Source organism: Herpailurus yagouaroundi, unplaced genomic scaffold (assembly GCF_014898765.1).
Source record: "Herpailurus yagouaroundi ecotype Mexico unplaced genomic scaffold, PumYag 142, whole genome shotgun sequence".
NCBI classification, from domain to species: Eukaryota; Metazoa; Chordata; class Mammalia; order Carnivora; family Felidae; genus Herpailurus; species Herpailurus yagouaroundi.
The window spans coordinates 861,895-887,388 of NW_024412397.1; the positions used below are offsets into that span (position 1 = coordinate 861,895).

General features: G+C 49.1%; 1 protein-coding gene across 8 annotated transcripts in view; it reads right to left on the reverse strand.

Moving 5' to 3' along the window:
* Positions 1–25,494, reverse strand: part of ATP9B (ATPase phospholipid transporting 9B (putative)) — a 259,429-nt gene that overhangs the window by 72,212 nt on the left and 161,723 nt on the right. For 7 of the 8 annotated variants that reach the window (XM_040478534.1, XM_040478532.1, XM_040478531.1 and 4 more), the window contains one exon: positions 12,884–13,044. The exons of the other annotated variant lie outside the window; for it this stretch is intronic. In XM_040478534.1, coding sequence (XP_040334468.1) covers positions 12,884–13,044 — 161 coding nt within the window. The remainder of the gene's footprint in view (positions 1–12,883; positions 13,045–25,494) is intronic. 8 annotated transcript variants of the gene reach the window in all.

The window sequence follows — 25,494 nt, forward strand, 5'->3', positions numbered from 1 at the left end:
GCGTGGGAGATTTGAAATAACGTGGTGTTTTAGGAAAAATAAATGGGAGTGTCAGTGTTCCAGATGAACTGAACCAAAGAAATCCTGGAGCCACCAGGAGAGTGCAAAGCTGTGCACAGGGCAGCAGGTGGCGCGCCAGGGCCCGGGGGTCCACGGGGGTCTCTGAGAATACACCACTGCTCCGAGCCACACCTAGGGACAGGGGGGCAGACTCAGGAGGGCCTTCCATTCAGAGTGATGTCAGCCAACCTCCCGAGCATCCACAACAAGCAAATGCTGGTCACGGGATCAGATATGGGGTGAAGGACACCAAAACAATTCAGGTCTTCCCCAACATTCAGAATGGTTTCAGCCTTTACTGGGGAGCCACATGAAACACCGCATGTGCTATGCAGCAGCCAGTGCTAAGGGGTGTGTGTGTGTGTGTGTGTGTGTGAGCACATGCACGCACACGCACACACACGCCCGCAGACGTCATCCTGTATGGCAGCAGTATAAATATATTTGTGCAGGAGTGAGGCCAAATCTTTTGTGTCAACGTGTCAAAGGGATAAACCTTCCTATTAAAGGACTAACACTTCCTTTAGTTCATAAATGAATAAAAGTACTAAGTATATGCAATTTGATGCACCTTCAAATAAAATGTCTCCAACAGCCTAAGAATGAAGGAGCAGCGAAGGTACCTGTGACAAGCCACCCAAACCAAGCCAGGTAGTGCTTGTGTCAAAACGTCAGTAAGCAAGGGGCGCCTGGGTGGCGCAGTCGGTTAAGCGTCCGACTTCAGCCAGGTCACGATCCCGCAGTCCGTGAGTTCGAGCCCCGCGTCGGGCTCTGGGCTGATGGCTCGGAGCCTGGAGCCTGTTTCCGATTCTGTGTCTCCCTCTCTCTCTGCCCCTTCCCTGTTCATGCTCTGTCTCTCTCTGTCCCAAAAATAAATAAACGTTGAAAAAAAAAATTAAAAAAAACAAAAAAGTCAGTAAGCAAGCTAACCAGGAGAAAGGGACCAGATGAAAAGGTGGAAGGCTTGGGGCTGGAAAAGCTCAGCTCAGCTCTCTACACAAAGGGGACAGTGACCACAGCGAAGCCAGGCCGGAGGAGAGGAGGAGGGGTCCCGCAGCACCCGCACCACGGGGGCCTTGCACGCACAGCGGACAAGCAAGGCTGTGGCACAAGAGACCCAGCCCGGCCTCCAAGGGCAGGCAAGGGCGCCGGGCCTTACGGACTCACGCTACATACAAGACAAGCAGTGGTGGGTTCAGGGGAGATGCACTCCGGAACTGGCTGAAATAGTTATTTGCTTTTTCCTTGTGTAATTTAGCGAGCAGAACACGGGCTTGAGGCCTCTAACACCGTCTGTGTAACCAGGTGAGGAAGGTCTGGCAGAGAATGACACTTAACCAGAAGAAAGCAGAGTCGACAGACGGGGAGAAGAGTCCCAAAGGGCGCTGGGCTTCCCGTTCGAGCCACACCCAATGAACGGGCTGCGTGGCTGACCTTCCCTGCACCCGTTTGATAAATTAACCAACGCTCCCTTAGATTTATACTTAACTTAAAAATTGCACGTACTGATCTATCATGAAAAAGTGCCACAATTAAAAGGCAAATGAGAAGGGTGCCTGGGTGGCTCACTCGGTTAAGTGAATGACTCTTGATTTTGGCACAGGCCATTATCTTGTGGTTCGTGAGTTTGAGCCCCGCATCGGGCTCCACGCTGACAATGCAGAGCCTGCCCGGGACTTTCTCTGTCTCTCTGTCTCTCTCTCCCTCTCCTGCTCATGTGCACGTGCATGCTCTCTCTCTCTCCCTCTCTCTCTAAATAAATAAATAAATAAATAAATAAATAAATAAATAACTTTTAAAAATTAAAAAAAAAAAAAGACAAATGAGATAACTATATTGGCCAATATAAAGAGCTACCTATTATGATGTTAAAAGCCAACAGAAACGGATACACGAAGAATGGGGCAAGACTCAGAAGGACAAAGGCACGAAGAGTGAATTCACGCTACTGAGGCATTATTTTAAATAAAACTTTACCCCATGAGGAAGCAGACGGGAAAAGGTGACAGGTTAAGAACCCTCCGGAGGCCACAGCAGCGGGAGCCTCAGGGCACGAATGCAAGCTCATCGCCCCCATTCCAGAGCCTGAGACCTCCACCTCCCAGAATACACTAACTCTCATGGACCAAAGGTGGGGACAGTGCTTTGCTTTTTCATAATTCTAACTTTGACGTCGTTTTTAAGACTCACAAGAAGTAGCAAACCAGGAGGGTTCCCGGGTGCTTCCCCAGTGACACGTCACACCGCCATAGCACACCCCCCCAGGCAGAGTTGGGGTTACAATACGAATAACTCAGATGAAGACTTCACTCGGGCTTTGTCAGTTTTTACACGTGCTCTCTGCTTTCTGTGTCCCGAGGACAGACTCATGTCACACCCCATCCACCATCGGGGTCAAACGGTTCCATGCAGCTCGCACGCTCCTCAGCTAAACCCCCACCTGCCCCCGACTTGCCCCCTGGCAACCGCTGAATTGTCCATCATAATTTTGTAACTTCAAAAATGTCCTATAAATGCCCCAGGGGTTGTCTGTATCAATACTTTGTTCCTTTTTATTGACGGACAGTCTTCACTGAATGGACATACCAGGGTTTATCCGGGTGACACTGTCTTAACAGCTTGCATTTCCCAGGTTCACTATGATAGAGCTGTACTTTGTGTTTAAAAGAAAGTTTGCTACATTCTCAGGAATAAAGTTGATCACACTTAGGACCTGAAAGTTTTACCCTTGGAAAGTACTGCCATGGAAGTTAATCAGAAATTTTCAAATTTGTCTTTTTTTTCTTTAATGTTTTACTTTATATTTTTTGAGAGAGAGAGCAGGTGAGTGAGTAAGCGCTAGCAGGGGAGGGGCAGAGAGAGAGGGAGACACAGAATCCAAAGCAGGCTCCAGGCTCTGAGCCGTCAGCACAAGAGCCCGACGCAGGGCTCAAACCCATGAACCGTGCGAATCGCGACCCGAGCCAAAGTCAGATGCTCAATCGACTGAGCCACCCAGGCGCCCCTAACTTTCTTTACATAAAAACTGCAAGGAAGTTCTGTGATCTTGGGTAATGGCCGGCTGTCCTACTTGAACCAATGTTCCCACTGAAAACAGTAAGAAATACCATGTAAAATATTTTTTAAGTTTCTGGAAAGAAAGAGAAAGAGCAGACTAGACAGTAAGGGGCTTCTGGGCTGGGCCCTGACCAGGTACCACACAGGTGAAGTGACCACGGGACCCCCTCTGCCCTGAGACCGCCAGCCCCCGATGGTCTGAGCTTTCTTGTCAGCAGCCTTCCGGTGCGGGGAGCAGACACAAAGGCCAGGACCAAGGCAGGTGGAGGTCCCACAAGAGGCCCCTCTTTCCAGGATAAGAGGCCAAGAGGGGCTACACCCCACACTAAGAGGGGACTGGAGAGCCGTGTGCCCACACGTGGAGAAGGAGCCAGGCTCCCACAACTCAGGGACTGTGAAGTGAATCTCACGTTCGGAGGAAGATGTTCCGTGACAGGAGGCGCCTCCATGTATCAGCAGAGGCAGGGTATATGCTTCAAGAAGACAGCTTCCATTTTTTATCTCAAATCACTCCTATAATTAGCTTCTCAAATACAATCACCAAAAAAAGCCACAAAACACCCCAGAGATAAACTGAAACCGAAGCACGCGACAACAAACGCCACACGGCACTCAGTGAAACCACGTGCAAGAGCCAGAAGGAAAAAGTGAGAGAGAAAGACCGACAGGAACAGCAAGCAGCCCGTGACTGACGCAGACTGCGAAACAGGACCCGGGAACCAAACTAGAGTGATCACCTGCGTGGAATACACAAATATAAAAACGAGTAAGCAGTGTGATAAAGACACCAAACAGAAGTTTCAGAACTAAAAGGTGTCAATAACCGAAATTCGGAACTCGAACGGTCTGACGGCGGACCAGCCTCGGCCAAGGCTGAGATCGCGACTTGGAAGACGGGTCGCTGGAACGAGGCAGAACGGGGAATGGAGACAGAAGGTGGAAAAGAAGAAAACGAGAGGACCAACGAAGAGCATGGGGAGGACATGTGACACAGCTCGCACTCACGTCCCCAAAAGGAGAGGACGCAGCAGGACCAAACCCAGAGTTTTCTGGCATAAAGGAAAGGGCCCATCCACACACTCGAGAAATGCACCGAATCCTAAGCATTCTACGAAGAGAAGCTTCAGTCTGGACACAGGGTGGCGGAGCGCAGAGCAGGAGGGAGCAGGTGTGAGAGCGGCGGCAGGCAGAGGGCACCGAGGAGCACGGGCCCCGGGGACCCCGCCAGCCGCAGCCAGAAGGCAGCGGGGAACGCAGGAGAAACGGTCTCCAAGGAAAGCCAAGCAGAAACCTGGCACATTCCCAACAAAGCCATACTGGACAAAAGAATAAATTTTTGACACAAGGAAAATTATTCTCCATGGGAGGCCTCAGGGTAAGAAATGAACACGGATGTACACCAAAATATACGGGGAATGTACAAAACAACAGTATCCTTGAGGCCTAAGAATGAACGAAATTAAAATAAATGGCGAAAACGGCACAAGGTCAAAGGGGTGAGGGGAGGGAAACGTGGGCTAAGGTGACAGGTAAAGGAAACAGCTGCCTTTGGACTTTGACAGATTAAGAAAAACAGTCTCTGTTTACAGGGTAATGACTAGAAGAACAAAAATAGCTTAAACCTTCCCAACTCGTTAGCGGAGAAGTGCAATTATAAAAATTACAAGGAAAATGGTAAGCAAGGAGGAAAGCCTACGACAGGTAAGGCACACTAAAAAACCAAGATAAGATGACAAATTTAAATCAGAACTGTAACAGAATTACAATAACCGTGTGGGCACCCAACCGTCAAAACTTGTCAGAGAAGATAAAAATTCAAACCCAAGAGACACACATACACACAGAGAAGGGAAGTGCTCAACGGAGCCAGCCAAGCCGAGCGCACTTGACTAGCAGGCACGGTGCTGTTAACGTAAGACAAACTAGAATTTAACACAGGAAGCTTGAGCAGAGATCAAGAAAGTCACGTTATAATGAGAAAATACGTAATTCAGCAGAAATATGTAACAACTTATATTTGTATATATCTGACACCAAAGCCACAAAGTATATGATGGCCGCAAGAGAATTCCAGGGAAAACGGATTCCCAAGACTAATGGAAGAGCTCCACACAACTCTTAGCAAGTGTTAGAGAAGGCAGAGAAAAGCCAGTAGGGGTGTGGAGACACTGACAACAAGCCTCACAGATGCGCTTACACACTGTGCCAGCAATCCAGAATCCAGGTTCTCTGCGAGGGCAGGCAGGTGTTCATGGAAATCAACGAGACACTTGGCCCTGCACCTCAACTCTGCAAATGTCACACATCTGAGATAACAGAAGATACATTCTCTAACGACAACACAAACTAAATACAGATGCAGCAAATAATTAGAAAACTCAAACATGCTGGTAAATTAAGAAATGACTTTGTAATAACCATGGGTCAAAGAAGAAATCAGTGGAAATTAAAAAATATTCTGTACCTGAAAATAACAAAAATATTATGTATGAAAACGTATGGGAATCAGCCAAAGCAGTATCTCTGTGAACATTTATAGCCTCGATGACATACATTCAAAAAGGGGGGAGGGGGAGCTGGAAACTAGTAAATTAAGCATCTATATCAAGAAGCAAGAATAATACAAACCACAGAAGGCAGAAGGAAAGAAGGTAACATTAATAAGTTAGAGAAATACTATACGTCACAGAGAATCAAGCCTAGAGAAGCCTCGTCCAAAAGACTCCTAAAGCTGATACACCCACTGAAAGACCAATCAAGAAAAACAGAAAAGAGAAACAAGTATCACAAATGAAGAATAAATACCACAGATCCCATCCATTTGAAATAACAGGAAAATATTATGGACAAGTTTTAGGAATAAATTTGAATACAGGTACAGGTGACACATTTCCTGAAAACCATAACTGCAAAACTGAAGAAGAAATTAAAAACTTGAAATCAATTTTAACTTTAAAGTTAATTACTTAGACTGTAACTATTCAATAAATATATTTAAAACTATTAAAGAAATCAAGTCTGTCAAACATCTTTTTTGCAGTAAAAAGTTCAGGCCTCCCTGATGTGTAAATGCCCAAGGAATAAATAAGTATCATTTTAGAGAAAATGTTTTAGAGACAAGAAGAGGAAAGAAAACTTGGCCATGTATTTTGTGAGACCGGCACAGCCTGGACACCGAACACCAGAAAAATGATACGAGAAAACCAGTAACAGCATCGTCACTCATGGGAATCAACGCAAAAACTTCACAAAAATACAAACAATGGAATCTGGTAACACACAAAAGAATATTATACCACGATTAAGATGCATCTTTTACCGTAAGAACATAAGGTAGGTATCATATTAGAAAGTCAATCAGTATAATTTTTCATATTAAAATATTACAGAAAAACTTAAAAATAAAAAAATCACCTCAACAGATTTAGTAGCAGTCTTACAAAAAATGATATTCACAATCTTATTTTAAAATGTTTTTCTTTTTAATGGTTATTTATTTTTGAGAGAGAGACAGAGAGACACAGCATGAGAGGCGGAGGGGCAGACAGAGAAGGAGTCACAGAATCCGAAACAGGCTCCAGGCTCTGAGCGGTCAGCACAGAGCCCGATGCGGGGCTCGAACTCACGGACTGTGAGATCATGACCTGGGCTAAGTCGGACGCTTAACCGCCTGAGCCACCCAAGTGCCCCCACAATTTTATTTAAAAAAATTTTTTTTAATGATTATTATTTTTCAGAGAGAGAGCATGCGTGTGAGCAGGGGAGGGGCAGAGAGAGGGAGACACAGAATCCGAAGCAGGCTCCAGGCTCTGAACTGACAGCACAGAGCCCGACGCAGGGCTTGAACTCACAAACCATGAGATCATGACCTAGGCCAAAGGTGAATGCTCAACCAACTGAGTCACCCAAGCGCCTATATATTCATAATTTTATAACAATTTTTAGCATAATAGGAATAGGAAAAACTTTCTTAGTACAAAATGGGCCTCTATAAAAACATAGTATGCTTAATAATGATGAAATTTGAACGTTCCGCCCTTCACATCAGAGACAAAAACAATGTCTGTTCTCAGCACTCCCGCGTAACGAGATACCAGGAATCGGACACAGTGACAGGGAAAAGAAGCAAATGTGCAAGGGATCCAAAGAAACAAAGCTCTCATTATTTGCTGCCAATACACTTACCTACAGAGAAAATTCAAGAGACTCCAGATTAATAATTAAAACCAATAAAGTTTTACCAAAATTGATGGGTTCAATCATTTTATAAAAGTCAATTTTATTTCTCCAAACCAGTTACAAATACGTTAAGAAACAGTACTTTCAAAAACCACAGCATTTACAACAGCAAAAAATATCAAGTATCTAAGAACAGCTCTAACAAAAGTTATGCAGGATTTCTGTGAAGACATTCTTTAGACTTCAACGTACTGGAGAAGACCTACAAAACAGATAGGCCAGATTTATGGTCTGGAAAATTTAACACTGAACGCAAACGGCCAATGTGGGCAAAGGCACTCTGAAAGGACACAAGGAAGGCCCTGGTCTCTGAAATACTGGCTTATTACAAAGCCAGTATTTAGACAGTTTGTTAGGTGGTCAGGAATAGACATGCCCACCAAGGGAACAGAAGACCCCAAACCGGCCATGCCTGTCTGAGCACCCGGTGTAGGACAGAGGTGCCCTGGCTCACTGGGGGACAGTCTCTTCCACAAGGGGCACTGAGCCCACTGGGATGGAAAACAATTGTACGTGAAAACCCTATTTGGCACTCAGAGAACCTGCCGCTTCCCGTGGTCATGGCCAACCCTGTTAACCTTTCAGAAGTTAGCACTGGAGGACAGCGCCATCGTCCAACGTACAGAAGCGCTTCCTGAACAACCCGCCCAGGGTAATAACCAACGACAAAAAAGATTTCTCAATTTGGCTACGTAAAACTTACAGGTTTTCTTCCCCCGATGATTTCACTGCCAGGTGAGTAGAACTTCCAGCTACGGACCGAAAAAGATTATCAGCAAACCAGAACTGGCGAGAATGCCCGGAACACAGGCACAACCACGCAGGCCCCGACTCTGTCCTGTTACAAGGACGGGGAATGATCTTCTGAGACTGGACGTCCTACCCTCTGGCCCGCGGTGCCAGGACTCCACACGGCCCAGGCCTGTGGCCTCGTGACTCTTCCTTTTTCCTGAAGGGCAGCACATGCTTGTGGCCGGCGTCTCCACCAGCCCATCTCCTGCCCGTAGGATTTCGGGAGTCAACAGGCTGCTCTCATTTCATTCCATGTCTGTTCCTTCCAGTGCAAGCTGACGGCATTTCCGCTGATGAAAGATTCTCGAAACCTCTGTGGGTCTCCTGTGTGTGTCACGGGGGGACCACGCCACTAGACAAGAGGCTCCCGCACAGACCTTTCCTGGATCACCCCGTCCACTCCAGGCTCTTGCTGAGATGGCTGAGTGGGTCCATGAGTCACATACGTAACCTCTTCGGCAAAAAGCTGTACAGCCACATCCTGGGCCTTCTTTCCGGTATCTGCTTTCCAAACCTTGAATTTTCTCACATTAGCCTCTTTTGCAATCTGGACACGCTGAAAATTTCCCCAACCACTGAGTGCTTTCCTAGGTTGGAAACACCCTTTTGCCCAGGCATCCCCCAAGCATGCTAAATGGAAAAAGGAGGCCCCACTGAGATGTTAAGCAAGTTAATTTCTAAGTTCTGAAGCCAACTTTGTACCTGTGCCAGCTGACGTTTTGAAACTGCGTTCTCACTGTGTGCAGCGAGCAGGGGTCTGAGCAGGGCACTGGGCGCTCGCTCCCCCAGGCAGCCGCGGGCAGAACGGGAGCGGGGGCATCCACGGGCCACGGGAAGTGAGAGGAAAAGTCTGCCTCCCAAGCCAGGCACACCCCGCCAAGCGCAGGACTTCGGACAGATGGTTCCTACGTGTTCCGCCGCGGGAACATTCTCACTGTCAGGTGCGGCTTTACCTCTGCTGCCCAAGCGTGCCTCCCGCGACTCAGCCCCGATTGCACGGTCTTCCGGACCACCAGCTAGAAGGGGACACGGCACTCTGAAGCGTGCGGACCGAAGACTGGCTGAACAAACCAGCTCCTGCACATGCCTGACGGGCGGCCACACACGTGCCTGACTTCCGGAACAGCTGGAGCAAGCTCCGAGCAGCACAATCAGGGAACATACATCCGTTTCAGTTCCGGGAGTTAAATCCCACAACACTGTCCTTGAAAGACTAAGTAAGTGCTATCAGGTGATTCAAAACTATTTTGTCCCGTAAAGAACAATCTCTGTGAGACAGCCTAACTTTGTGAAATGTGTAAAAAGCATCTGAAGAAAACAAACCAGAAACAGACCCACAGAGACAGAGAACGGCTGGTGGCCGCAGGGAAGGGGGTGCGGAAGAGTGACAGAGATGAAGGGCATTGGCAGGAACAAACCTCCAGTTATAAAACAAACACGGCACAGGGAACGTAGCCGATGATGCCGTAAGGACTCCGAACGGCAACGGCCTTCTTGCGGGGAGCATTTTCTAAGGCACACACTTGGCTAGTCACTATGCTGTGCGCCTGAAACTAATGTAACATTGTGTGTCAGCTACACTTCTGTTACAAAAATGTGTTAGGTCAGGCCGTCTCGGTGGCTCAGTGGGTTAAGCGTCCAACTTGATTTTGGCTCAGGTCATGATCTCCTGGTTCGTGAGTTGGAGCCCTGCCTTGGGCTCTGTGCTGACAACATGGAGCCTGCTTGGGATTCCCTCCCTCCCTCTCTCTCTCTCTCTCTGCCCCCCCCTCCCCCCCTCTCTCTCTGCCCCTCCTCCACTCATGTGCATGCACTCGATAAATAAAAATTAAAATAAAAGAAATAAAAAAGAAATAAATAAAAAACTTTTTAGAAACATGTTAGGTCAACAGAGGAAAAAGCACTTGACTTTCGAAAACTGCACTTTTCAACATAAAAAAAAATTTTTGATGTATCCCTTATTAAATTGAAAAACATACTTAGTAAATACTAAAATATATTATTATCCCTATTTTATGGGAACTTTGCAAAAGGAAAATAAACTTGGTTGAATCAAATGTAAACACGAATTCCCTAAATCAGTGTCCTGGACGTACAAATAAAAGTGCATAAAAGTGTTATAAACAAATACTTTAAAAATGCTCACAATATATTCTATTTCGTAACTATAATTCATTTTTCCTGCTACTTTGGTAAAAGTTAAAATGTCAAGTTTCTTTGTAGTGTAATTATACTGAAGACAGAAAAAAATATTTTGCTATGATAAAAACACGCACACTGCTGACGGGATCACAGCACTCCCATAGAGAAGCGTCCCAGAACAGAGCACAGGGTCCCCAGCAGGCCGGGTGCCGCACGGCAGAAGCAATCTCCACGTACGTCATACTCACATCTTAGAACCGACAGAAGCAACACAGAGAAATGATGATTAGCGAAAGCAAATAAACGCACAAAATGAAAAACACGGGAACTGCTGAGAAAAGACGCGTTTGCTCAGTGGAGAGGGGAGGAGGAGGCAGCCGAAGGAGGGAGGCAGGGGACCGCGCCAGGCGGCTGACACGTGCGGGCCAGTCACGGCGCACCCAGCCTGAGCGGGGGGCGGGGCGGGGGGGTCCTGCCGGGCAGCGGGGTTCACACCAGACGGCGGGGCTCCTTCCAGCCACGGGGTTCGCACAGGGCTGGGGGCTCCCGCTGGGGAGTGGGGCCCCCGAGCTCGGACCCTCCAGCGCTGAGTGCTCCCGGTGCCCAGTGGGCTGTGTGATGTGCTCGGCACGCGGGGCCTTGCTTCCCACGGGGACTTGCAGGCTCACTCACATGCCCTGCGCGCCAGGAACCCTTCCTTGCAAGCCCCGGATGAGAGGCGGGAAGTCCACACGGAGAGCCGTGATGCTAGTCCAACGCAGAGATGACATCAAGGTCCTTGACCCCGGGGGCACCCCAGTCGGGCTAAGTCCGCAGACCAAACCCACAGAAACGGGTGCCCCGCCGACGGGGGTCCGGAGAAAGGGGAAGGGCTTCAGCGCTCCCCTGAGCAAAGCAGGGCCCCGGTCACCGTGTCGGGCAGAGCGCTCTGCGTCACGAGTAGCGGCGCAGACGGGACTAGACGAGAACCACTGGCAGCGGAGGCCTTCCCTCGGACCCGTTCTCCCCGCGGACTCGCTCGGAGGGCACCCTGCGTGCCGAGCGTGGCACGGGCACTGGCGGGGCGGCGCACAAGCAACCACACGGCCGCTGAGCCGAGTGCTCGCTGCCGGGTCCCGCGAACCCCCCCAGGCCTCATGTGACACCGGGCGACGTGCACGGTGCAGCGCGGCGGCTGGCGGGGCGGGCACTGGGTATGCGGGATGGACAGCCCGGACCGAGCCAGGACCACCGCACCTGAGCAGGTCGCTTCTGTAGGACTCTTACAAGTACCACTTCCCCGGGAGGCTCTGGGGACACACGTGACCTCTCTGTCACCGGAGCCCACTGTGGGCACTCGGTACGTGTGTCTACGTGGTGACGACGACGCGTGACAGCCGGACAGGCCCTGCGCACGCCTGCCGCTCTGAGAGCGGGACGGGCTCTGTGCCGGGTGGCTCCGTAAGCGTGCGAGGCCCCAGCACACGCCATGCGCTGTGCCAGGCACGGGGCCAAGCGAGGCCCCTCGCCCCACGGAGCACGGTGAGCAGGCAGAATCAGAAACCGGGCAGGACGGGGCTCCGCGACCGGTGGAGACGCAAGCGTTACCGCAGCAGGAGGACGGAACCCCAGGCGGCCTGCGGGCACACGAGGAACCCGTCGGAGGGTTCGCAGAGCGGCCGCGCTGGCGTGTGGTGGAGGGGGGCGGGCGGGGCCGGGAAGGCGGACGGGCCCCGTCAGCTACGATGCCGAGGCGCCAGGGGTGAGGGTCCATGGCAGCCGGAATTCCGGCCCCGGCAGAAACAGCCCAGAGCACGCGACGGCCCCACTCTCGGGACTTAAGTGACAGAGGCATCACCCTTGGACAGCCTTTTGGAGAAAGCTGGTCTATAAAGACATGTGCGCCTTCCTCTTCCAAATGCTTACCTCCCCGCGCCCTCTATACTGTTTTCTTCTGTTCTGTTACAGAAAATGGTTGCTCTAGCTTCATGCTTCATGCACGATTTACCAGGTTTTAATTGCTCACTCACATAAAAATGTTCGTTCATGTGTACTATGCATTTTTAAAATACATTTTAAAATGTACTTTGGGGAAATACACATTTATACGGTAAAGATTAGTCTTGAAACTAAACAGACACCTCACAATAACTATTTATATCCCAAGCTTACTTACAAGGGTTACCGTTTTGAAACACTGTTCGCATTAAAAGACTGTCTTACTCAATACTTTGTCTCACTTGACAGATACATCAGGTGGTTTCTGAAACATAAAGTCAGTGAGGCACACAAATCCAATCCAAGGGCACTGGAAGTAAGTCCGCTGGCAGTAAACAAAACCAGTCCGAGAAACATCTCCCGATTCTTCAATGTTATATTATCAACACATTTGTGTATGGAAAAGGGTCAGATTTCTAGACTAATCAAAGAATGAATAACAACTCTGCCCCTCCAAGTAGCATCTTCTACGGAATCTCTTCTCAAGATACATCGGAGTCTTGGCTCCTGTTCAGCTTTGTGTGGACAAACTTCTTTCATACCGAGAAAGGTAACTTTCAATAAAATCATACTCAGCGAGACTAGACGTTTGTTTTATCTTAGTTCTCAAACCTACCTTATGGGAATGATGTAGGAAAAGAGGAGGAGGAACCGAAACAGGCTGCGGTACCACGGGCCAACAAATCCTTGTAAGGTTACCATAACAACCGACAGGGCAACTAAAGCCACAAACAGCGCTTTGGTCAGCTGGTTGAGTTCAAGGTCCAACAAACCAACCTGAAAGAAAAGCACAAAATTTAGGCATAACCATGAAGCATCTAATATTGCAAATTTGAATGCACAATAGTGATGACTAAGGCTCCTCTCGTACTGACCTTAACCCTAACGAAATACAAAAAGGTATTAACTTTACTTTTCTCCTGAAAAGCCTCTTCAGAGATTTAAGCGGAATTTCTGAAAAGGAGTCGCGATCCCCAGAGCGTTTGCAGAAAGGTGCCACTGAGAAAACACGACTCCAGGGTAGCCAACCACAAAACACTGAAATCCTTCCCGAGATCGAGGCGTTCCGACAGCCGGCTGTGGTGAGCCGGGACGCGGGATCTCATTCCGACGGAGCGCCCCAGAAAAGGAGGGCCTCTGCCAACTCTCGCTGCCAGGAGCCTGTCTCAACTAAGCAGAAAAGCAACAGGGCAGTTGGCCTGAACGGATTCCTCTTTCAATTTACACAGACCCTACACTTTACGTTCTCCCAATAAGGTATCGGGAGTCATTCTGTGGACCGCGGCCTCGCTGAGCAAAACATGAGGGGAGGTCGCGTCCCTGGGAACGAGCTCCTCTCTGGCTGCGTCCCGTGCGGGATCGTGGCAATGGCGAGAAGCGGCGTTCGCTCCTCAACTCAGACGTGCGCAACTGGGATTTCGAGCTCCGGCGGCCTGCACGAAGCCCCCCCTGCGAAGTCACCGGCTTGAAGGACCACAGCGCAGTACAGGGTGTGGGGGGACACAGGGCGGGGTCTCGGGCTTTGCCAAAAGGCTTCCGAGCTACAGGGGGAGAAGGGGGGCCGCAGAGCAACTACTTTTCCTCAGGAATCGAAAAGCAGGCTAGTTTGAACGCTGGCGGTATAACCTTGGGAGAATTGAGTGCCGTTTTCTCATCTGTAAAATGGGGTTGCAAAAGCGCCCTCGTCAGAGACTCGGGGCTGGCTAAATGAGACGGAGCGCAGCTCCGGGTCCAGGGCGAGCCCTCATGCACATTCTTGTCCTCGTTACTGGCACGAGGAAACCCTTCCATCTCATCCCTGCTTCCTAACTGTGCGGCCCTCGCTTTGCGCTGGGCGAGCCCTGCTTTCCTCCGCTCTCCGCTGGCGCCCCCCCGCCTGCTAACCAGACGAGGTGGACTCCCCGTGGGCCCGGGGAAGCTCCCGGTCACTCCCGGTGACTGTCAGGCCGCAGCTGGCACGTGTTCAGCACACTGCCTGCTCCCGACGCCCAGGATGCCGACAGCAGACCGGGTCTCCATCACAGGAGTTTCCCCCGAATCTGTACAAGTTTTGAGAGAGGGTGATTTAAAGAAAAAGAAAGTGACTGCCGTAACTTTGACAAAATATATGGGGTACCGTAATTCTCAAACTAAAGAGTTTTTAGTTTGAGCTAATTAGTAACTTAGTTTATTTTTGAAAATCCCTAACTGTGGCCAATAAAAGGTTAGCTTTCCCCATGTCTCATGAATTTAGTTCACATCTGGTTGTGATTAACGTTTGCCACACACTTGCAGGAGAACATTAGAACATGTAGTTAGGAAGAAAACACAAAACGTTGCCAGGAAATCCAGTGAAGCGTGGCTACAAAAAAATTCACTCACTGAATAAATACATGTCAATGTCTCCTGCATTTTACTCCTACCTACAGTGTAAGGTTATGAAAAATGAGTCAGCTATGAGACTCTACCTGGAAGAAACAGCCAGTCTAGTAGGAAAACTAAGACGAGCCACCAGCCATACAAAATTACAAGTCTTCCCCTCTAACCCAGTGTGTGTACAGATACTCACCGCCTTTAAGAACAGCCTAGAAACATGGGAACGACACGGACCCAGAAGTAACGACTGACGTCGTTCTAGAGCTTGGGTTCTACCCGCACACCCACCAAGACACGGCAGGGTCTGTGCCCCGGGCGGCCAGTGACAGGCCCCGCCCCATAGGCTCCACCCCAGAGGCTCACTTTCTGAGAGCCCCGCCCCTCTCGCAGACCCTTGTGGTCCCAGCTCCTGCACCTGCTGCCCGGCCCCGCCCCCTGCGGCCCCGCCCCTCTGGCTGACACCTGTGGTCCAGGCCCCTGGGAAGAAAACCCAAGACCTGTTGGAAGGTGGTCTGGTCTGTTCCGGCACATCCAGCCTCCTAACTAAGGAACTTCAAAGCAAACCCAGCTGGGCCCCCAGCACTCACTCCGGTTTTCCTGGTTTTCCTGCGGCCACAGGCGGGGGGCCCTTCTGCGGCCAGCCTTCCCGTTCTGCACAAGCTGGCCTTCGGGCCAAGGGGCCGCGCGGGACACGGGGTCCACACCCGGCCTCCGCCTGCAGCCGCGCAACACAGCCTCCCCCCGGCCCAGGCGGGGCTGCGGAGGAACCCTGACCAGGTTCCGGAAACTTCCGGTAGGGCTGCCCTGCAAGGGCTGGGCTTCCCCCGAGGGGCAGGCAGCTCCAGACCACGGCTCCTGATTTATCAACCGCACTTAAAAAGCAGCATGACGTGGACAAATATCTTGCCGTTTCCGCTACTCCAACTACTCCATAGTTTATGCTTGAATTATTGAGAAAAATAGGTTTTGGGATTAAAATGAAGAAAAATTAAGCCGAGGAAGTAGAGCATGTTTCAAAGCGCAGCTCCTTCTGCTGTGACAAAGGAGGCCTAAGTGTCAGGCCTCGCTGAGGGTCAGATGAAGTCATTACTCATTCAGTCAGGGAAGGAAGGCTCAATTACCTCAGCCTAAAGATGCTATCAATGAACGCAAAGTGCACATTTTACTCTATTCATCCAAATCCCATTAAAAAGTGAAAGGGATGATTTAATCGGGCCTTCCAGAGTTGGCCTTTTTTTCGTAATAAAATAAAGAATCACTGTCTCGCAAAATGCATAACCACTACCTCCCACTTTCCCTGCACCACAGCAGCGAAAGACTGGAAAAGCTGAGGACAAAAACGGTCAGAAACGAACACAAAGTTTCCTTTGAAAAGGGCCACACATAGGACGGGAGCTGACGCGGCCCCTGCACACCGACCGGCAGACCCGCCGTGGGCACCAGCAGCTTGGCCATCCCGCCCCCCGCCCCGCCCCGCGGCCCCGCAGCTCCTCCTGCACCGTCCAGCAGAAAGGACAGCCTCACCGTCGCAAGCCTCCCTGTGTGCGGGGTAACCACAACCGTCCCCTAACGGGCCGCTCCCTGCATTCTGGCACGAAGCCTTGAGCTCTGACTTTTCTCCCTGGAAAATCACTGCAGCCGAGCTCTAGCGAACGGTACGGTCAGAATTTTCCTGTGTCGGTGCTAACACAACACAGGGCAAAGAAAAGATGTATTTCAACAATTAGCTTCTTACGGGTACACTTCTGGCTAACAGCTAGTATCTCTATACTCATTTCTCTAAAACAGACTTAAAAGTTTCTTCAACTCACCTAAAATGCGATCTGGACTCTGAAAAACTATTCAGTATAAGAACTAGTTAACTTGTAAACTTACAGCTTTTACAAAGAAGACCGTGGCTTCAGTTGTGATGTGAATCTCTTCCTTCTTTAGAAAATTTCTGGAAACACCTGAACCAAATGCCTTTTGCTATAACTGCAAAACCTTTCAACTCATAAAATATGTTATTAATCCCTCGAAGTAATTTTGACTGTATAAGAAAAGGTAAATTAAGTACACTAGCAAGCAATTTTCAACATTTATTGTAATTTCCTATATTAGTAAAGCAAATTTTCTTCTACTTGTCATAATATTTGTTTTATTTGAAACAACTGTGATAACAAAATTAAATACGCTACTGGAAATTTTAATCTCCAAGGGAAAATTTGTGCATAATGTCTAAGACACCACAATGGTTCTGCAAAGGGGCTGTTCTAGGATAATGAACACAATAATTGCCTGTATAATCTAAAATGCTACTAATGGCAACGATCACAAATCCATTTAGCTCCTCTTTAATTTATGTACCAAGTTTTAAATAGCTAATGGTTCTCAGTAAAATAATGGTTTATACCAACAATAAAGGGTAAATACGGTATTCTTCCGCTTAATCAAGAAAAGAGCAGTCAGGTTTTCTTAAACGGGCGCGTGGACGAACGAGAACCCGCCTCATCTCTGGGACACGGTGCCGTCCCGTCCATCCCAAAGTAAAACCCCGCAGTGTGGCCCTCAGTCCCTAAGACGTCAGTGCACACCCCAAACTGGAACAGAGGTCTCGTGTTCTAACTTGGCTAAGGGGCAAAACAAAAGGCACCAGTGCCACAGCGCACGACCGTACGGCATCACCCCCAGATCGGCATGACGTGAACCTCAACATACCTTTACCAGTCTTCTAAAGCTCACATTTAACTCGCCACAGAGAAGTGTTTCAGAATAGCAAAATAGGAGGATGTGAAATATCAAAAAGCTAATTTAAACTCTTGCAAGACGCTAAATGTTATTTTAATTGTCCGATCTTATCGCTGCACACGTATCATATTTTGAAAGGCAGAAAAGCCTCCGATCTAACAGCCCAAGAGTCAATTCGCTCAAGATGAATCTACGCAGGCAGAAGTATGGCTTTGCACAGGAAAGATTACCTACAGGGAAACACAACGCGATTAGCGCCGTTTGCCGTTTAACAGCCAAATTACTCTCGGATCAGCCCATCAAGTTCCTCATCACTCAGGGTCTGGAGTCTGACTACGAAACCGATAGCAGGGCTGCACCGTAACCCAACTGAAATCCCTGTACAAAGCACATTCCTTTTAAATAACTTTGAAGCAAGTCAGCCCTCCACTTCCCACTTTTAGTAGAATCTTAAGAAACAAGGAAAAAATGGGTAACTTTCAGACCTTCATCTGCACCACTGAAATATGCATTTCAAATAACTGAAACTCGTCCACTAAATCTGACTCCCAAGCCTTACAGCAGTAACGCTTTCCATTTTGGAGTTTAAATCAAAAGCGTTAGTTTTTAAGAAGAGGTGCTATTTAGCCTTTTGCTCTTTTTCTCCAGTCTGCTTATTTACTCACCTTTCGACACCGACTACTGAGTGGTAGGTGTCGGCCGCGCTCTGCAGACGTGTCTGAACGACCGCTGCTCGCGCCTCAGCGATCTGCGAAATACGCGGGGTGCCCGCGAGCCGCGTTAGTCTGCTGGCTCAGTAATCTGTGCTGTGGAAACTCCCTAAACAAGCATCCGTACGACGATTCTTAACGTTGCAATACAGCCCCTTGATTTTTAAAAACCGAAATGTGTATTTACACAACAAACAGTTTAAAGTCTATTGCGTGACAGTGTTTCATATCCTACATTTTTACCTACCAACAAATTCCGCCTGACCCTTCTACACTCAGCAATTAAGGTTTTTTTCTCCCTTGCTTACTATATAGTTATGACAGGGATGTTTTTCGTTGAATGTTTAACGTTTACAAAGAAAATAAGGTTGTTCTATTTTTCACACAAACAAAACAAAGTACTGACGTGAGGATCAGCTACTCAGCAAGCAGGGAAGCCGTGCCCGTGTCGACGTGGGAGACGTCGAGAGACAGGGGATTCAAGGCACGACCTAAGCCTGGCATGCACAAACTCGGGACGACCGCGCAGAGTGTCAGAGCACTTGTCGGCCGGCCTACAGTAAGCACGTTGTTAAAGCTGAAATTATTCCTAAAATCCTTGCAGATCGTCTGAGAAATTTCAATACTGGCTTTAGCATTTCCTATATGGCACGTATCCACTCGACAGGATACTTTTTATAACTGACAAAAATGCCACAACACAGCACACCGTCTACGAACATATGTATACACACGGGCACACATCTCAGATTTGTTTCTGCAAAATGCAGGCTTCCTTTATGTTCACGCAGGACAGTCTGGTCATGTCCGGTACCATTAGCTTCCTCTGTCATATTAGAACCTTGATTCGGGTATAACCAATTTATCAGGAGTCATCAAATTTAAATCAATACAGTGCCTTAAAAATAAGTGGCAAGCTAAATGTTTAATTTTTAAGGTAATAAATTATTTCAAAACACTCTCTTACATACAATCTGTGACACATCAAAGACAAACAAAAATGAGTATGTGTAAACATGCAAAAAGAGTCTGGAAACTACTTGGAAATTTAATTTGCACTCGATGTACACAAGTTACATTAAAATCCAGGGCTGAATATTAAGAAACCCCATAAGTTTCTAATGTACCATACTCCTCATTTTATTTTACAATGGTCCACAGAATTTATTTGAAGAGTGGGGACATAAGAAGACTAAAATGTACAAACCACTGCCATCCCAACGCTACACTGAATACTATTCGTGTGCACTGCTGTCTTATTTCCTGTTTGTATTTCATTGCAGGGGGCGGGGGGCGGGGGGGGGGGGGGCAAAATGTGAGGCACTCTGTAGTTTAGCCAGCAGAGGGCGCTCAAGTTTGATGCTTATTTTTTCTGAATCCTGAAAGTCTTTTTTTTTTTAAATGCAGAAACTCAATCTCTAATTCAACCAATTCAGTATATTTAATATGTTGTTGTTTTATAAAAATAGTTACTTTAAACATCTATTTTTGCCATGCAGAATTCAGGACATAATTTACAGACTTCACCATGCTGGACTGCAGGGGAATTTCCTGAATAAAAATACACTGTCATATAAGGGATCATTTTTAAAGCCCTGACATCCAAAATACTGCAGGTGACTAACACAGTACCAGAGCGCTAAGGCTTCTGAAGATGCAGGGCTGTAAACAAAACTGACACACGAAACAACGGCCAACGGCTGACATTAATGGTTTCAAGACGCTGCACCCTCATCTTCGTCTTAACCAAGTAGGAAGCTATCAATTTTACATGGTTTTGCCAAGACCACTCACCAATTTAAAATAATTACTTCAATAACCTAAGTTATCCACTGACACCAGAAACCTTAACGTTCAATATCGTTCGTGTAAGTGAAATTCGAGCTCAGGCATTTGGATTTCAATATAATTAAAGAAAAAGAAGCAGTTGATTTGGGTAATTTTATATTTAACAGATATTTTACAAATAGCATTAACTTGGTCTCAAATCCTTACTATCTAAAAACACAATAGCCGTGAGTTTAGGGTCTCGTAATGCTCTCACCGTGTTTAAACAACAAAACCCGGGGGCGCCTGGGTGGCTCAGTCGGTTGAGCCTCCGACTTCAGCTCCGGTGGCGATCTCGCAGATCCTGACTTCAAGCCCTGCATCGGGCTCTCTGCTGACAGCTCGGAGCCTGAAGCCTGCAGCCTGCTTCAGATTCTGTCTCCCTCTCTCTGCCCCTTCCCCACTCATGCTCTGTCTCTATCTCTCAAAAATGAATAAACGTTAAAAAAAAAATTTTTTTTTTTTCAATAAACAACAAAGCCCAGAGGGCCGTGGCCAGAACAGATCGGGCCCGCGGTCACCAGTACAAGGGACACCCAGCATGCCCAGGGACACGGGCCGTGGCCTGCATCTTCCAACACTTTAAAGACCTGACGCTCTTGGGAGTTCTTTGTTCCCTAGCAACATGAGAACCAGATTTTTCTAATAATAACTCTAATGGTACTTAAATTTTTCAAGAAAGGCTTTTATTAGAGTCTTAAAAGTTGAACGGACACGGCAGGAAAGGGAAGACCACTGATTCGGGAGAGCGGCCGACAGGGAGGCAGCCCCCGCCTCAGGCCGCAGCCTGGCCCCCCGTGGGCACAGGAGAGACGGCGGCCGGCTGCTCAGTCGGGAGCGCGTTCATGTGCGGGGCCCCTTGAGTGTGTCAGGTCCTCTATTTTAAACACCGTGTCTGTGGATTTCAGAAATGCCCTGGAAATATACTCTTATTCACTCAGAGATCACTGACAAAATGGTATCGGCTGGAAAATGCTGCATTACTGAGCCATTACCGAACTCGACTCGAGTCTCGGCCCTACTTACTACTTGCTGAGGGGACCGTCAAGCACACAGCCACGCTTCTCACGCTACCGCGTCCTGAAATCCCCGAGCGCAAGGACGGCTTCCCTTCGGGGAAGAGCTGAAAGAAGTCTATGCAGTACCTTTCTGATATCCAGAAAATGAGGTGTTGAAGGAATTATTCCTGTGAGTGGCTTGGGATCGCTGGGCCACAGGTAACAGGGCAAAGCTGGACGTGGAGGAGGGCACAGGCCAGAGCACCCCTCCTCCGGCGCGGCGAGGCCCTGCAATCCACAGGAGGCGCGAGGCGGGCCGGGGGAAGGCACCTGCCGGGGGCTTCACCCCTGAGACCTGTTGGTCCTTCCCCTCCCCTCCCCTCCCTTTTCTTTCCTTTGTTTAAAATATTGCATGGAATGGGGGCTAGGGGGCACCACCTTTCCACCTGCTTATTTTCCTTATACAACTTTGAACAAAGAAACGGTTTTATTTCTATCAGTCAATAAGGTCATTAATTGGTAACGAAATCTTTATTTCCAACCCTAGGTCCTCTTTCGTAAGACGTCACGATGCAGAAGAGTCTCCATAATAAAGTCAGAAACCTGCTCGGAGATCAACTTTAAGCCGCTGCGTGTAAGCTCTTGCTTTGGCGCTCGGCGAGCATGTGCATACGACGCTTTGCGCGGGAGGGAGGGTGATGGCGCCTAGTCCGGTGTCCCGAAGAACAGTGACTCCAGGGGTCTGGCTTCCTTAGGGACTGCAGTCGGAGCTGCTAGTTGCCAGCAGCACGTCGTGGGATGGAGGGGACGACAACTAGCAGGAAACCCCAGTGGCAGAGTCCCGTTTAGCTCCCCGTCTGGCCTTCTGCAGGCCACCATGCCCCCCGGTGCTGCCAGCCGCCACGTCCCAAGAAGGCCACGATGGCGTCCGGTCCCGCGTCACTGTCTCCCTCGTGGTTCTCAGTTTATCGTGTCAATATGCAGGCACTTACGGACCAGGTAAGGTCTCCACCCCAATCTCCACACATCCAGCAACTGTCATTACATAAACCACTCAATAGTGCTTGTAAATCAAGGGTCACTAGCTGACTTGACAAGGTCTGGGACTACAGTATTTACTGGAATCAACCAGGACCACTGTGTCACTGAGCTCACGGAGTCCCTGGCAATGAGAGGCCAGCCCCCAATTGCAACCGAGGGCAGCACCCGCGAGATCCTTAGCACACCGGGGACCAGAGCTCGAAACATCTCGGAATGACACGGCCCCGCACACGGGGACCAGTTCTGTCCATGTTCTGTGACCACTCCCCTCCCCGCCCCGACGTCAGTGTCAGCAGCTACTGACCCACAGTGAGTCACAGGTGACCACGCAGAATGGCGTGGACACACTGGTGGACAGTGGCCACCGGTCTAGCTCTGAGTCAGTCCGTGGCTCTCGAGACTTACATGCCTCTGGATTTTCAAGAAAAATGGAATTGAGCAGATTTGCTGAAAACTGCGTATGACAAACTTGAGGCGGTTAAAGACTTTCCACCTTGCTTTACCTCTGTTATTATCAAATCTGTCCGTGTAAGAAGAGTTATTAGCGGTATCTTGGCGAGATGTAGCACTATTTTAAATCTAAAATTTTTGTGTTCCTTCATATCTTCAAAGACATTTTATGAACCATTTCATACTTAATGGCTTGTAAGCAATCCCAGGAGTTAGGAATTGTGTGAAAAGTTGCCCAGATTGACAGATCAAGTGAAAAGGTCTGTATTAATTTCCAAATAAAGAAATGCATGGCGTGGTATCTCGCGACGATTACACTCTAAAGTACCAATTAGAACGCATCAGAAACTAGAGCAAGTTGACACTCTGCAATAAAGCAAATAATTTCCAGTTGGAGGGGCAGAAAATGTTAATATGCGATGTTCAAGCCTACAAGAATCTTTGTAAAAGGAAGTAGCTAATAAGGTTTAATGATGCATGTCAGGAAGCCACAGTATGTAGGGAAACACAGCTGGCTTCATTTTGTAAACTATTTGATATACACATCTTTCTGGTTCGCGATGATCAGCTGTGCCAGTGCCGCAGGGGACAGTTCAGCCCGAGTCAGGGCACTCTTCTCCCCTGAACTACAAGTGAAAGACACTAACATAGGACAGTGCTGCAGGCTGGGGCCCTGACCGCACCGTATCCACTCACAAGAGAGGATTAAAGAAGTCTTCCGTGAAGTGTCTCGGAAACCATCTTACCGGCCCGAAGAGGTACTAAGTGCTAGAACCATGACAACAAACCGTAACGCAGATGAAACACTTGGATTTAGTGAATTACTTACCTTCCCAAGACGGACACCATCATTCGTACCTTGCTACTGAAATACCAATGATCTGAAAACCGGCTCCATGGAGAAACCCCACAGCTCAGGACCGCGCGGCCCTCCCGGGGGTACACGTGTGTGTGTGTGTGTGTGTGTGTGTGTGTGTGTGTGTGTGTGGAGGACTCCACTCCAAAAGGCACACGCGTCCTGCTCACACGCACTCGGCTCTGGGGCCCTGGGACGTGCAGGGGACAGCAGTCGGTAGCAGACGACAGAAGCTCGCAGCACTTGTACCCGATGGCAGCTGAGGGTCACTGGAAGCCAGCGAAGCTTCCACAGGAAACCCCGTGGTAGGCAACCATCAAACGGAAAAGCTCTTAGACACAAATGAACGATTCAGCCACCAGAAGACAACTCCTAGGTCACAACACTAATATCAGAATGCTGTGAAAGCACTCGGAGCCGCTTATTTGAAACGTCATTACACACATTAGCTGCTAAAACAAACGTGCCACATGACAACGAAAAAGCAGTAAAATTCTACTAATTAGGGAACTGTCTTACGGAACATACTCAACAGGTTCCGGCTCCGGGTGACGGCTGGGAACAGCCACTGTGCCAAGAGTCTGCACTGAAGGTTCCCCGGCACCGTGGCAGTGGGGGGTCACAGCTCCCAGTGATCTGAGAAGAGTCTCGGAGTCTCGAAGACAGTCTGTCAAGCCTGTGTGCTCAAAAATAAAGTCTTATGACGGCGCAGCCAGGCCGGAAGCGAGGAGACGAGGGAGACCGTGCCGCCCAGTGGGGACGTCCCCGCCAGGAGCTAGCTCCGTGCTGGAGTCCATCAGTCCACGTTCTCTGTGAAAGAAGATGCGGGCAGAAACGCTCCACGCAGACAAAAATCAAATGCGTAAGTAACTGATTTACTGTAACAAGATGAGCCACACTGATAACTAAAACGGTTTCATTTTGGGTTGAAACTGTTCACCTAATTTCCGGCTTCTCACGACCATAGCAACTTCCGAGCCAACGGTCTTCACCAAGTGCTTTGGCATGACTTCGTCGTCCATCCTCGGAACCCCATCCCAGGCCAGTACGCACGGCTGACGCCCCAGGAGCTGCGGCTGGGAACTGGCCGGACCCAGGTCAGACCCAGGCCGGTGGCCCAGGCCTCCTGGGCCTGCAGACGTGCGCCAGAGAGGATCTCGTTTTCATCCCCACAATCAGATCTTCGGTTGCACTTCTCAACGTTTATTTATTTTGGGGACAGAGAGAGACAGAGCATGAACAGGGAAGGGGCAGAGAGAGAGGGAGACACAGAATCGGAAACAGGCTCCAGGCTCTGAGCCATCAGCCCAGAGCCCGACGCGGGGCTCGAACTCACGGACCGCGAGATCGTGACCTGGCTGAAGTCGGACGCTGAACCGACTGCGCCACCCAGGCGCCCCGGTTGCACTTCTCATTAACGACACACACTTGCATTGGGTTCACGAAACGAAGACTGGTCAAACCCCGCTCATCAAAATGTTCTCTTCACTATTTCTCATTCAGATGTGGTAAAACTCGCGTAACCGGCAACAAGTACTTAGAGAAAAGAACAGACTAAATAAAACGGATGTTGTAACCAAAACGACTACGAAACAGTCATCAAAGGCAGGTCCTTCATCCAGCCAAGTGAACAGAAGCACACCTTCACCACCTACCCGGCTCCACGCCTTCCTACCAGAGGGGCCTCCCCCTGCGCTCTACGTGGGTCCGGCTGACAACGTCCTGTCCTTGGCACAGCTGGGGGACATGGGGCCGCGAGCAGGGACGGTGTGTGTGGAACCCTGAAGCTCTGGGTTGGGCAGGAGGGCGTCCTTGGAGAGCCAGGGGCAGGGGACACGGTGCACACAAGTGCCCTTGCTCACCTGTGCAGCAAGCGGGCCTGACGGACTCTCTCGGGGCCCCAGACGCTCGGAAAGGCAACGTACATCCCCGCGTCTTTCCGTATCCCTCAGAGCTTTATACTTAATTGGTAATTAACTGTCCTCAGGAGACAATGCTCTCAAGAAAACGGCAAGGTTAGAAACGCATCCCTCCTGGGGCGCCTGGGTGGCGCAGTCGGTTCAGCGTCCGACTTCAGCCAGGTCACGATCTCGCGGTCCGGGAGTTCGAGCCCCGCGTCAGGCTCTGGGCTGATGGCTCAGAGCCTGGAGCCTGTTTCCGATTCTGTGTCTCCCTCTCTCTCTGCCCCTCCCCCGTTCATGCTCTGTCTCTCTCTGTCCCAAAAATAAACGTTGAAAAAAAAAATTAAAAAAAAAAAAAAAAA